The 12,897-nt window shown below is 37.5% G+C and overlaps 3 protein-coding genes across 5 annotated transcripts in view; 2 read left to right on the forward strand and 1 right to left on the reverse strand.

Annotated features, from left to right (window-relative positions):
- LOC139700365 (pancreatic triacylglycerol lipase-like) overlaps positions 1 to 2,559 on the forward strand; it is a 43,006-nt gene extending 40,447 nt beyond the window's left edge. The window contains exon 8 of the mRNA XM_071599005.1: positions 2,388 to 2,559. Within this exon, the coding sequence (XP_071455106.1) occupies positions 2,388 to 2,487 (100 nt within the window). The 3' untranslated portion in view covers positions 2,488 to 2,559. The remainder of the gene's footprint in view (positions 1 to 2,387) is intronic.
- A 98-nt stretch (positions 2,560 to 2,657) lies between these two features.
- LOC139699091 (uncharacterized) lies at positions 2,658 to 7,691 on the reverse strand. 3 transcript variants are annotated; one of them, XM_071598103.1, is made up of 5 exons: positions 7,631 to 7,691; positions 7,232 to 7,427; positions 6,515 to 6,604; positions 4,178 to 4,252; positions 2,658 to 3,047 (listed from the first exon to the last, which is right to left on the reverse strand). In XM_071598103.1, the coding sequence occupies exons 2-5, from the start codon at positions 7,424 to 7,426 to the stop codon at positions 2,868 to 2,870; spliced, it is 540 nt and encodes a 179-aa protein (XP_071454204.1). In that variant the 5' UTR covers position 7,427; positions 7,631 to 7,691; the 3' UTR covers positions 2,658 to 2,867. The 3 variants fall into 3 exon arrangements, with proteins under 3 accessions (XP_071454204.1, XP_071454213.1, XP_071454222.1); XM_071598112.1 differs by having other exon boundaries at positions 7,647 to 7,681; XM_071598121.1 differs by having other exon boundaries at positions 7,232 to 7,438; positions 7,647 to 7,656.
- Positions 7,692 to 11,177: 3,486 nt separating this feature from the next.
- Positions 11,178 to 12,897, forward strand: part of spict (magnesium transporter spict) — a 22,771-nt gene continuing 21,051 nt past the window's right edge. The window contains exons 1-2 of the mRNA XM_071598855.1: positions 11,178 to 11,448; positions 11,534 to 11,656. Coding sequence (XP_071454956.1) covers positions 11,343 to 11,448; positions 11,534 to 11,656 — 229 coding nt within the window. The 5' untranslated portion in view covers positions 11,178 to 11,342. The remainder of the gene's footprint in view (positions 11,449 to 11,533; positions 11,657 to 12,897) is intronic.

The raw sequence follows: 12,897 nt of genomic DNA on the forward strand, positions 1-12,897 counted from the left end.
GTCCCCCCTCCTCGGGCCAATCACAGGTCACCTGAGGCGGGAGCTCAGGTATATAAGACGACCAAATACGGAATGGCAGCCATCAACCCTGAAGACGATGCACGAGTCGGGCATCGAAACGTCGGCCAATATGGAACCCTTGACCCGGTGGAAGACCCGAGAATCCTTCACGAAGAAAATATTCATGCCCCCATTGCAACGTAATTTCGACCTAATTCGTCCAATTTCAATGCGGGGTCTATTTATTGAGGACGAAGTAGAGCCTACGAATGAATCCCTGAATACGAAAGGCCTGAAAGTCTCCTCTCTCCCAGCATTGTTTGCACAAGCTTTTCACAATCCCAACTCACTTAACTTTGTCAAAAATGTGTTCCAAATGATGCACCCACATATATGCCTCCACAAAAGATGTGCATAAGTTGATGCGACGTTTAGAGCCCATATTTTTTAAACTATGAGAAAGGTTAATTGATGAAAAATGATTCTCGAGGTAAGGAATGTGCAAATACAGGAGACCCTCAATAATCATTGGGAGAATGGTGAATTTTGACAGTTTGGTAGTTGATTCTGAATCATATATGCCAGCTATTAGCATAATAGATCATTTGATCAATATTATAACCAGGTTTGGGTATAATACCATGCCAAATCTTGACACCCTTCCACATTGAGGAAGGGCACGCCGCTGTGGCTCTTGACAACCATTTCCCAATCCACCCATGAAATTTCTGAAAAAGTAGAGATATAAAAAAGTCCTGGAAAATAAATATTCCAATGAATTGATCAAAACTTATTAAAAGGTGATAAAAATGGATGTTAGGCTGTGTTGTTGAAATAAAAATGCAACCACCAAAGTGGGTGGTAGATTCCTCAACTAGAACTAAGAAGGCATGCCAGAGTTTCGCAAATGTGAATGCGGTGTTCCTTTTTACTGGAATTGTTATCATCACAGAATCATTATAGTAGTATCAGTATTTGGGGGAGGTGACCGACAGCTGAGGTCATTTGCGCCATTTGGGATGGACGGGAAAGGATGAAGAGTAGAGAGAAACCCGGCGTCGGCATTAGTCTACACTTAATGAAAGGTGCCAAGGGAACCGCAGCTTGAGGTCCCATCCGACAGACGGCGTACTCACTCAAAAGTGCCCTCCACACAAAGCATCACATTGCATCTCAAGTAGGAATCGGGAAACCACTGAAAAAATATATGCTGCCACAGGGATTCAAAACTGGGTCGGATTCGTTCCACTATGCTAGCCTGTCAATATTGAGCATTTAGAGTTGAATAGGCTTCTGAGGGAGTGGAAAGGAAAAGACTAAGAGGCTGGATTCCGCACTTGCAGACTCATCCCTATTGATCCATTCAATTTAAACAAATCATCACGCAAATTGAGCACCCCAGCCTCCTTACTTGTCCCAGGGAGAAATTTCCTCAATCTTTCAGTTGAAATCCAACCAAAAATGTAACAAATTTTATCAATCCAGGAATTAGAAGAAAAATTGCCACAGGCTCTACCCTGAAAATGCTTTCCATGATGTGCTCCATGAATAGGAAAAAGACCAACGGCAAAGCAACATCAGAAGAGGAGAGGACTTGGGACACACAATTATATGATTAAGCGATGCATAAAGCATGCAGTCAGTCAAACAATTCCAGTATCTATTGACACAGGCCTTGTCTACAAACATAAACCACAATATAAAAACTGAAAATAGAAATGTATTAGGAGTGCAGAGATAAATTTCCACCAGGTAATCATTTCAGAAGCATATTTTTCAAACAATAGTATTGTGACTACACAAGTACACATGTTTAATTCATTATTTTCAACAATTTCCGATCACATCAATAAAAATATGTCTTTGGCTAACATTGCAAAGGAGAAATAAAATGGTCCTTCTAAATTGCAACAAATATTCAGAATAAATAGTGCAACATTTTCACACGGGTGCAGACAATTTACCAGCATGACATTAAATAGATATGCAGGTGTCTATGAGTGGACAGAGAAGCTTATTGGAAAGCTTTACTTCCATATGCAATTTCAGTAAAAAAAAAGCCAGCTCACTGAGGTTCTTGGATAGATTTGTGAATCTCTTTAAAAAATAGTCACATGTAATTCCAAATATGCTTATTCTTGAATTTAAAAAAAAAATCAGCAAATCTAAATATAATGGCATGCACATTGTGCCTTTATTAATAGTTCATCATTTTCTACATTTCCATAAAATTTCACTCCATCAATACTGTGGCATTTAAAGTTCCTAAAAAAATTCAACTTATAAAAATTCATGTGTAAATTTTTTTTAAATATTTCTAATATATAATAACATTATTTATATATGAATAAGTTAATTCATAATACCATTCGTTTCATTCATCACAGTGCCAGAGGAATCTATTATCTAGAAACAAATGCAAGAAGACCTTATGCAAAAGGACGTCCATCAGACAACACACGAAGAAAACGTCGAGGAAGAGGTTGAAATTTTACCAAAAAATATTGTAAAAATGTACATAGAAGTGCCAAAATTGGGATCTCAGCAGTGAAAGGTTTGATAAAGAGAAAAACTTTAATTCAGGTCACCTGCACCAGAGAGTCTTCAATGAAGGTGTACGAGATATAAGGCTGAATAAACATTTCACAAATAACACATAAAATATATCAACCATCTATTTCCTCCAAGGAGATAATAACATATTATCACCAAAATCACTTCATTACACCCCTTACTTCGTAAAGATATCATCATCAGCATTATTACAGCATACTTTCACAACAAAAAAAAAATATATCATATCCAATACAGTTAAGCACGTGAAATAAGTTTCAATAAAATGAATACGGGAACAAACTATGTGCAACTCATTTTGAATTTGTGTTAGTATCACTTTGGCTAGCGGGAGGAGGTGGCCTGCCACCTCTCTCTTGCAAGTTTTGCATACGCTCCACAAGGTGCGAATGCCATTCCTCCTCGGGAACGTGGAAAGCCCATCTCGGAACTGCAGCCAGGGGAAGTGAGAATCCAGACATTGCTGCCTTAATCTGTGGGCATGGTGAAATTTAAAGTACAGGCAAGTATTCCTCGAATCTTGGTCTACATATTACCTCCTTGAGTGGAGCAACTTGAAACATACAGTGCTCCGGTACCTCGCAGTGAGAAGAGCTACAAGAACTACATTGTGTCAAGGTGACACAAATTTTCTTTTTCTCTCTCTCAATATTCTTACTGTCACACATTCCTGAGACATTTATGGAAACATTCTATATGATTTTGTAGACATGAGGATCATCTCTTCCATAATAATGTTTCAGTCAAATCACATCATCAACAGGCTTGCCCTCAACTGCGAAATAATGAAACACTTGCATCTGACCAAGTGATTTCAAGTTTTAAATGACTTCCCGTGGAAATCCACTTGAATCACCAATTATGGCCGTTATTTGAAATTATAATCGCAAGAGTGAAATATGGTACATATTGTGACATTACGATAAAATTTTTACATGCCAGACATAAAATACCAGGGCAAAAAACGGGTAAAAAATCAAGAGTGGGTGAATTTATAAATACATAAGACATGCGCAAAAACGATTAAAAAGGGAATATTCCCAAAGACCTTTAAAAATATGAAAAAAGTTTTCCTTTGAGGTAGATGACTCTCATATGGAACGAAATGATTTCTATGCTGGCAAGTGTTTTTACAAAATATTGTCAAACACACTTGTCAATTAAATATCCCCAATCGATACTTAACATACGAGGGATTGAAGTACACTGTTCAAATATGATGTGACACAAGATTGTATTTATGTACACAAGAGCTGGTGTCACCTCCATTAAAACCATTACATAAAGTGCATCCATAATGACTTAATGGTCACTTCGTTGTGCTTTTAAAACGTTTGCTTACGTTAAATCCTCAATTGGAAACAAGACTTTAAAATGCACTACTGATTAAAAATGGTTGTTCATTAATTTGCAAGAAACAGCTACGGCTCATTACGATATTTTGAGTATTTATTCACATTTTTGATTAGTTCAATACAATTCATCCACAACTTGGTATTGAACACTGGTTTGTGGGAAATTGTCTTTTGGTGCTAATTATTCTCTCAATTTTTTTAAGTATTCCGGAAAAAGACTATTAAACTATCAACAACATCAATCTCACCTTGTCCATTAGCTCTGGATCCATTTCTTGACTACGTTCTGGACTGGCCTCTGCATCAGGAGACTCTAGGGAGTCCTAAAAATTAATAAACAGTATGAATGCAGTACTGTACCTGTACTACAATATGCAGTTAACAAGTCATGCATTTACTTAACGGTTACACCACCATTCATCAACACTGTCAAATTCATTAAATGCTCCAATATTAAACCCACCATTCAATTAAGGAAGCACGATCAAAAATCCCATTTTACCAACTTCGTTTATCTGTAATGGTGCATTAACAACTTACTAGACAATCGGCTGTTAAACATTAAAAGCAGGAGGGTGACCAGTTTTTCGCATTATCTGCAGCTGTGAGGTTTTTTCTGATTCACCAAACTATTCATTGAGGACCATAGAAATACTCCAGTCATTGAATAATATGGAATGCATTACAATGCAACAATTTCAGAACGTAAAAATCATTTGCATTGACCCAGATTCGAACCCCGATCCCTCGATGTCCGGCCTTCCAGAGATCCCGGTCAAGGCGAATGATTTTCACACTTTGAAATTGTTGCATTGTAATTCCTATAAGCGGATGACTTCGTCAAAAGTTATTATTGCAGCATCTCCCACCGTTTCTTCAAATATGGAATGCATTCATGCCATTAGTTTGTGGGCATTCATTAACATTTTGCCATTAAAGCAACACAACATAATTACTATTCAAATAAAAAAAATCGTAAACACAGTAATCAACCCGAAGGTCGGTTTGATAGGTCATGGTAGAGATCACCCAGTACTAAGCCCTATATGGTGTGTGAAATTCACACACCAGCAGGGTAGGGGGACCGGTTCCTTTCCCTGTGCCGGTTATGGTTTCCCAGGAAGACCTGGAACCCGAAAATTCACTTAAGCTTCAGTGGAGCTACAAGGTACCCAGAGACCCTTGCCCGGGAATCGAACCCGGGCCCCTCTGGTCAGAGGTCCAACGCTCCACCCCCTTGACTACCACGACCCACTATTCAAATGTAACTAAATAAATGTCTTTGAAGTCATCAACTTGTAATTCAAATTTATTACAAAAGTGATATTGTGATAGTGAATGAAATATGAAAGACAATTTCATTATAAACAGAATATAAATGAAGTGGCAGCCTAGTCATGGATGAAATAATTATCTTGGAATTGGACCATTTGATGTGTTACAGCCACCTTTTCCCAATGAATAATGTAAAGGAGGGTCTGAGGAGTGATGGGATTTTCAAGTATTGGAATATAGAGAAGGTTTATGTGAACATAATTCTGTAACCACCACAACAACAAATGCAAAGGTCTTGCTCAAATAGGCACTGGAGTACAGGTCACCTCATACTCACCGCAAATGGTTTCGGGTCCGACTTTCAAACTCCACGGTAAAAGGGACTGTGCCTTCCACTGTGCTTCCTGGGGTTACTCAGGAGGGAGCAGTGCATAGTAAATTGAACAGTTTTTGTGAAGCAAGGGACATCTAGAGGCATTACTTGGACCCTCTCAATCAGTAACCACATGATTTGCTCGCTAGACTTCACCATAATATTGAAACTATAGCTAACAACCAATAGTTCCCCATAATTCTGTAGTTATTTCTCAATGAAATGGACCCATTCCTGAGTTTATTCGGTCAATTAGTGATTGTCTTGGGATATGGTCATTGACTCGTTACAGCCAACTTTGAGGGGCATTGGAATTTTTAGGGAGTGTAGAAAGAGCATGGAAAGACAAGGCATCAGCTTCAGTTTTCTCAAATTTCAAGGAATACAAAGTTGTCAATCCCATCTAGAGGATGGTTTTCTGTATTTGAAATTCTCATCACAAACCTACCTCTATGTAGTGATACTTCTACCATTCAATTCCTCATCACCAATAAAGGACAACTGTACAAACTGCTGCATATCAGTGTAAGAGTCTCACAAAAACAGTTAACAAATAAAACTTCCCAAATCACATTGTGAATAATGTACAAAGTTTACAAAACACATGATTCATAACTGATTGCTGGCCGTATGTGTCAGTCCAAAGGCAACAATCAACTGAACCACATAGTTCATGCGGAAATTTGCAATAAACAATAGGCCAGACTTGAAATAAGCCTGATCCTGAACAAATGACAGAGTTTGGATGAGCCTACAAGCAATGAATACACATCTAATGATTTAATCAAATGTGTTGGCTCGTCGATGACCGAGGTCCACATCCAATGACCAAATCTAAAATGATGAGATCTTCATTTACTCGCTCTACCCATATAATTCACAATATGATTTCCTCAAAATTTAATGAGAAAGGTACGAATCTCCATCCAACACATACCGTCTGGCCAGCACTATTGGGTGAGTCCGCCCTATTGCTTCCCTCAGCATTACATGGTTGTTGCAACGTTTGTTGAACATAGTCGTTCTCCTGCATGAAAAAGAAACAAAACCAAAATGATGCAAATAATAATGCATATTTACCACATTTCCTCGCAGGTTATTTTGTCGAAATATATAAACTAAAATTGGATTTAGGTAAATTAATATGATTCCTGGTATGTGAGTGCAAACAATGATTTCAAAACAACTTCCGTAACGACTACTATAAAATAAAGCTCAAATATAGAAAAACTTAACTATTTGACTTCTGCGTTATAGGTCTGTGGCATTTAAATGTGTGCCAAGTATTTCTTTTTATTTTCTGTCCGCCGGTTAGGCATCATGAGAACTAGTTTCATTGGGTACAATAAATTGGTACACAATGCCTTTTGTAAAAATGATAATGAAAATTTCTTTAGATGAGTTATTACGGCTGATTCCTCCATTAAAACAGGATTTTACACACCAATGTATCATATTTGTAAGTAGGTAATTTATTCCACCTTACTTTATGTGCACAGACAATATTTGAGAAAAGTTCCATTTCACCCTGCGTTCCAAAATTGCGGTAAACAATTGACTCATTTCTTCCAATCGTTTCATATTGCATGCAACCAGTAGTCTCAAATTACAGTGATTATATTCAACTTTTCCAATCCATAGTCGATCTACTTACATCTTCAGTATCGGAAGTTCCTTCCAGATCTTCAGTAGGCGTCATTGGTAATAATTCATAGCCATTATCCACTACTTCATCGTTTTCACTGTCAGAACTACTGCCTCCTATGACAGTAAACGTGGATGAACCAACCGGGCCAATTTCGGCATCACAGTGGTTCTGGGGAGGGTCAGGGGACCATTCATTCACCATTCTGAAAAAGAACTATGAACTTCCTCATTTACACCGCACAGCACGAACATACATTGATTTTTAAGGGCAAACAAAATAGAAAGTATACACATAGTTGACGACAGAGCGGCTCGCGCTAAAACCATCATAATTTATTCCATCAAGTAAAAATTTCAGATATCAATTACTGTTGAATGATATTAAAATACTAAGGGAAGCCCTTACACAAGCAAGAAATCACCTTATGCGCGTCAATATTTATCGTTTATATCTGACAACCGATAAAATAACCAAAACAAACCAACGAATTTCCTTGCTCTATTGTCAAACAGGGGGAATTTCAAATTTGAGAAATGCTGCCGGCGTTAAATAAGCTATTTTAATATTCGTGGACTATGCATAATCAAGGAGTGTATACTCCCTAAGTATTAAAATGCACAGTCCAGATGAATGCTTATTCAATTAGACAAAAATTTTGCAAAGTTTAATTCCATCGAATACGCTGAGAATTGAATCACTCTTGCTATGAAATGCCGAGGTATTTCTGGAAAATTGGAAAATAATGAAGTTGGCCTAATCTTCCCCCTTAGCCCAAAAATTGCCTGCATAGAAGAGGGTCACCCTTTTCATCCACTCACTACGTAGTCTCATAACGTTAAACAGAAATTTTCTCAAAGTACAAGTACACCGCAAATACCAATCAGAGGGTCCCTATTTTTTTAAAACAAACAAATGAAACATCTCCATTTGACAATCCTGAATTTGAGGGTGGAAATATTGATAAGACAGACAACCCAACGAAAGTAACTCAACCCGTTGTTCATTCGAAGAAGCCATTTAATGAATGCTAAGCGATGCTTGCATTCCATGTTAAAATTATAGAAGTAATAATAGCTTTAGAGGAAGCCACCCATAGCTGAGGTCATTTTAGTAAATGGAGATGGATGGGAAAGATAGAAGGGTGGATAGAAACACGGCGTCGACATTAGCCTACTCTTAACGAAAGACTCAAAGGGGTCTACAGCTTAACGTCCCATCCAATTGACGGCGTATGCACTTAAAGCTCACTCTGCACAAAGCACATCAAGTAGGGATACATACCACTGAAAAGTAGGCCTTCTCTAGGATTCGAACCTGGGTTTGAATTTATGGCTACCCACCCATCCCATCACGATCTCTATGGTAAATCTATCTTTTGTGGCAACATATTTGATGATTTATTAGCGTGTGGTTCCTCATTACGCGACGCATAATTTAGTTTTTTTAATGTAGTCCTAATCCAGAAAAAAATTATTTTTCTGCTTTCTCAAGTGAAATACTTTTCAAATTCTCGCCAATCATCGAGAGGATGGGTCGGCCGACCTTTTTATCCAGACACATTTCTAGATTCAGAGGCAGCATATTCATTTCACAGCGAACGCATTTCAATTAATTCATTTTCCATCTTGGATAAGAGCCAATTTTCTTGAACAGCAGTTAGAGGAGTCGTACGTCAATAATTTCACTGCCGGAATGGAAGGCGACTGGCTACGGTTACGGGACGATTACGCATACACATTATTTAGGTTTTTGAGACTATGCAAGACCTTCTGAAGCAATGCTTCAGGAAAGAATACTTTAGTTGTTTCAGCGAGGCTTACCTGGATTATAGAAAAAAATGAGTTCTCAATAACATCAATAACGGATTCGAAGTTTTGCTTGCACGACCACGAGTTTGATAGATGAAGCTCCTGGGTTAGTGATTAATTTTTAGGTCGAAGAAAATCTTGAGCTTATCAGCGAACAGAATCGGAAACATTGATCAGGTTAAGAGCGCAGTGTTTTGAACAGCGAAGTACACCTGAATGATCAAGACATCTATATTCATGCTCGGTCGAGATCGTGACTGTGCACACTCTGTCACCTGCATCTTCTCAACTATATTCCTATCCGGGACTTTTCCTCAACAACTCAAATCTTTATCCTCCTTAAAAAATCATCTTGTACTCTACGAATTTAATCTCTCCTTCTTCCTCGATCACATCACATTTAATCATTGAATGCTGATTCTATACTTCTTCGTTTCTTTTTTTTACATTCTCAAATTTCCCTTTCCATATTATTGCCCGTGCATTACAAGTTCCATTCCTCAAATGAGATTTTTATCTCTTAGTCTTCCCCTTGGTTCTATTATCACTCGCATCACAGGGTTTACCTGGATTAGTGCCCACCCGGAGATACGCGTTTGAACATATTACTTCGAAATATATATTCTCAGAAAAAACCACGTCCAAGAAAACGCGTTCAGTGCGATCAGGAATGCCAAAAGACCCTGTCATCCCACGATTTCCTCTAGACTTTCGCATTCAATCTCGTTGACCTTTGATGGGCTCATTCCCTTTTGGAGATATCTCTCAATCCAAGGGAAAATGGGGGCTTTTCATCCTTAAACATCTCACTGCCCTCCTAAAACAACTCTCGAAAACGTAGGCGGCGGGGGACTTCTTTCCTCTGCAGTATGCCGGTCGCCAGAGCCTCGTTTGTGGGAGAAGGGCGCACCACGGGAGACTGATATTTTGAGGGGAGAGGCTTTTTGATACCCTTGCATATTCTCATCCTAAACACCCCAATAATTTTCATAACAACAGTTCATGAAATGCCGCAACATAATTTCTCTCTCAAACAGTTTGAAAGAACCTCGCCAGTCACGTCATGTGATTATAAAAATAGTACGACATGCACATTTAATGCGATTTTCAAAGAGCTCCTGCTCAGTGAAACTAATACTCGATGGTCAACTTTATCTTTAGTTACTTGTGATAAAGTCACTTTTATTTTTTTCATTTTTGAATCATTCATTAATTACTTATGGACGTAGTATTCAGTGGGTAGACTACGGAGCATAATTACGTTTATTTATTGGATTAGTGTTAATGTCACATACCATTACCCACTGAAACCAGAAAATGTATTATTTATGGTAAGTGTAGATCTGTATTTGATGACAGATGAAGATCTCTCATAAGAAATGTAGAGTACTTGTGCAGGTGCTCATTCTCAATCTGATTTCTTGAAAATACTATATTTGAAATAAGAATGAGAAATGACGACAGGGGTGAGGATTTAACTCATCGAAAATCCATTTTCTAACCGCTTAAAACTTATGATGTAAAATCAAATATGAATTCAATTACTTTATCAGTTTTATCACTTATCTCCAAATGGAGCAAAGTGCTCGCCCAAGAGTCATGACGTACATATGTCATGACTCGTTTGCGTACGCCATACGAATGTTTTCACTCTTGTTTCCCACATTGGATCACAGGAATGACTATGCGGCAGTAAATCGGATTTTTCGGAAATTGATTTTTTTAATTTTATTATTGTTTGAAGCCTATGACCAAAATTTGGTTGCACTTTTTCCATCCACCAGCTGTTTTCCTTATGTGATTATAATTCCATTTGTTATCAGAAGTTCCATAACTTTGCAACCTCAATGAGTTTTTTAACCATAATAAATCTGTTTCAAATAAACCGCTAACCAAAACGCGTACTTCTTAAGTATGTTATTGGCTGTCAAATAGGTTTAAAGGTTCAAAGCTAAGTAAATATTGTATCGTAAACCGGGAAATGCATTTTCATGGTATAGTTCAGGTGGCTTGAAAACTGCCAAATTTTCAAAATACCTTCGCGTGGGATTTTCCTTGCTTTCCTAATTCATGAGACGGCCACTTTTTCTACGCTCTAATATCGACCATACCGCTCCCATCGATTTGTATCTGAATCATTAAAAGAAGTGACGAAAGCATTACGTAAATATAAGTGTCACGAAAAACCAGTGTGACAACAGGTACCTGGTGCGATGACTTTCTGCAAGTTTCAAGGGAAAAACTTTCAGCAATGTTAAATTATATCGTTAGTCTAGTGTTCTCATATATTTTCACCCTAGGTCAAAAATATGTCTTCGGGAAAATCTAGTGATGATATCTCACCAGATTTAGTGTATGATACAACTGGTTATTACATTGGTCTAGGTTTAGCAGTTAGTTCTAGTTTGTTCATAGGTAAGAACTAATGTGTTTAATTTTCATTTTAAATCGCCGTGTATTTGAGTGAAATATGTTTTCTTGTCATCTTAATTTATTCCAGGTTCCAGTTTTATTATCAAAAAGAGGGCATTGATCGAACTTAGCCGTAGAGGTGGTGTCAGAGCTGGTGCTGGTGGTTTTGGATACTTGAAAGAATGGGTGTGGTGGGCAGGATTTTTTTCGAGTGAGTTCTTTGCAATTGCGTATGGCATATCCACTGCATATTTTGTATTCTATATTGCCATAGGCCACGTATATCGCTTTGGGCATTGTGTTCACATTTAATATTTTGCGAAACCACCTGTCAATCAGGAATTAATCATTTCCATCCATCTAAGGATTTCCTGGTGTGTTTCTGCCGTATAATATGCTATTTTTATCAGTTGAGTGTAGCTAATACTAATTTTATCATGTTTAGATGGCTTGACTTTCAAAGCAGTACTGAGATGCCCTGCATCAGTAGTCAATTCACCTTCACAAATGTTGCCACGTTATTAAGAAGACTGACTTAAACCGTTTGCTTTTTCTACTCTCTGAAAATTGACAATGCGTTCAAAGAGCGAAAACTGAAGAAAGCACCCTTATTTGGTGGGGATCCTCTCACTCATTCTTGCTTTGAAATCAATCTTAAATTCGGTACTTTAGGTCGAGGGAATTGTTTGCTGGTACCTAAGGATGACACCGATACGTTGAAACTAGTTGTACCGAGTAAAATAATTGGTGGAAAGATACATTGGGTTTTTTACCTATGGAATAAATAGATTATTTTATTTTCCTTATTTAATCACGATGGATTTTTCAGTTTACACATGAACAAATGCTAAATTAACTAAGTTAAAAATTGGAAAAGAAAAAAAGCATAAGATATTGCTGATTGTCTTCATTATTCATTGTGATATTCAGGAAATTCTCAAATAGTGGTTGAAAAGAAAAGTTTGCCGAGTGTCTAGAGTGTTGCTGTAATGTTCTAACCTGGAATAATCTAATGCTATTACCCTTTAATGTTTATTTTTGGATTATTAATCATTCATTCATTCATCAATCAAATATTTAAGAAATTTGCAGTCTCCGGCATAAATTTATGGAATTTATATAGCATATCGAGTAGTAGGTAGATATGTAATTCCACTCAAACTATTTAGAACACGACATAGGTTTCGACGTTGGACGTAGTCATCATGTTGCATCAAGAACCATGTGCCAGTGATTCAAGTCTTAATACCAAAAAATCAATTCAAAGCCAACTTAACCATAATGCTTTATACAGTCATCAAATACAGTCAGTGGCCTTTGCACTTCTCATTGATTCTTTTTATTTGGCCATAATTAAATGGTGCATGCTAATAATTTGCCCAGAAAGTTACCTAATGCTATAGATTCAATGCAGCCTTTGCCCCTTTTATCACCAATTTTCACCAAACAATG

This window comes from Hetaerina americana, unplaced genomic scaffold (assembly GCF_022747635.1).
Source record: "Hetaerina americana unplaced genomic scaffold, ioHetAmer1.1.p SCAF_10, whole genome shotgun sequence".
Classification (NCBI taxonomy): Eukaryota; Metazoa; Arthropoda; class Insecta; order Odonata; family Calopterygidae; genus Hetaerina; species Hetaerina americana.

What these genes read in the sequence shown, in the direction of transcription:
- LOC139699091 (XM_071598103.1), bottom strand. Translation starts at nt 7,426, where the DNA reads ATGGTGAATGAATGGTCCCCTGACCCTCCCCAGAACCACTGTGATGCC. An exon ending in CCAATAGTGCTGGCCAGACG is followed by an intron (nt 4,253 to 6,514) that starts GTATGTGTTGGA and finishes ATTAATTTTTAG; the next exon opens with GACTCCCTAGAGTCTCCTGA. An exon ending in ATCCAGAGCTAATGGACAAG is followed by an intron (nt 3,048 to 4,177) that starts GTGAGATTGATG and finishes CCATGCCCACAG; the next exon opens with ATTAAGGCAGCAATGTCTGG.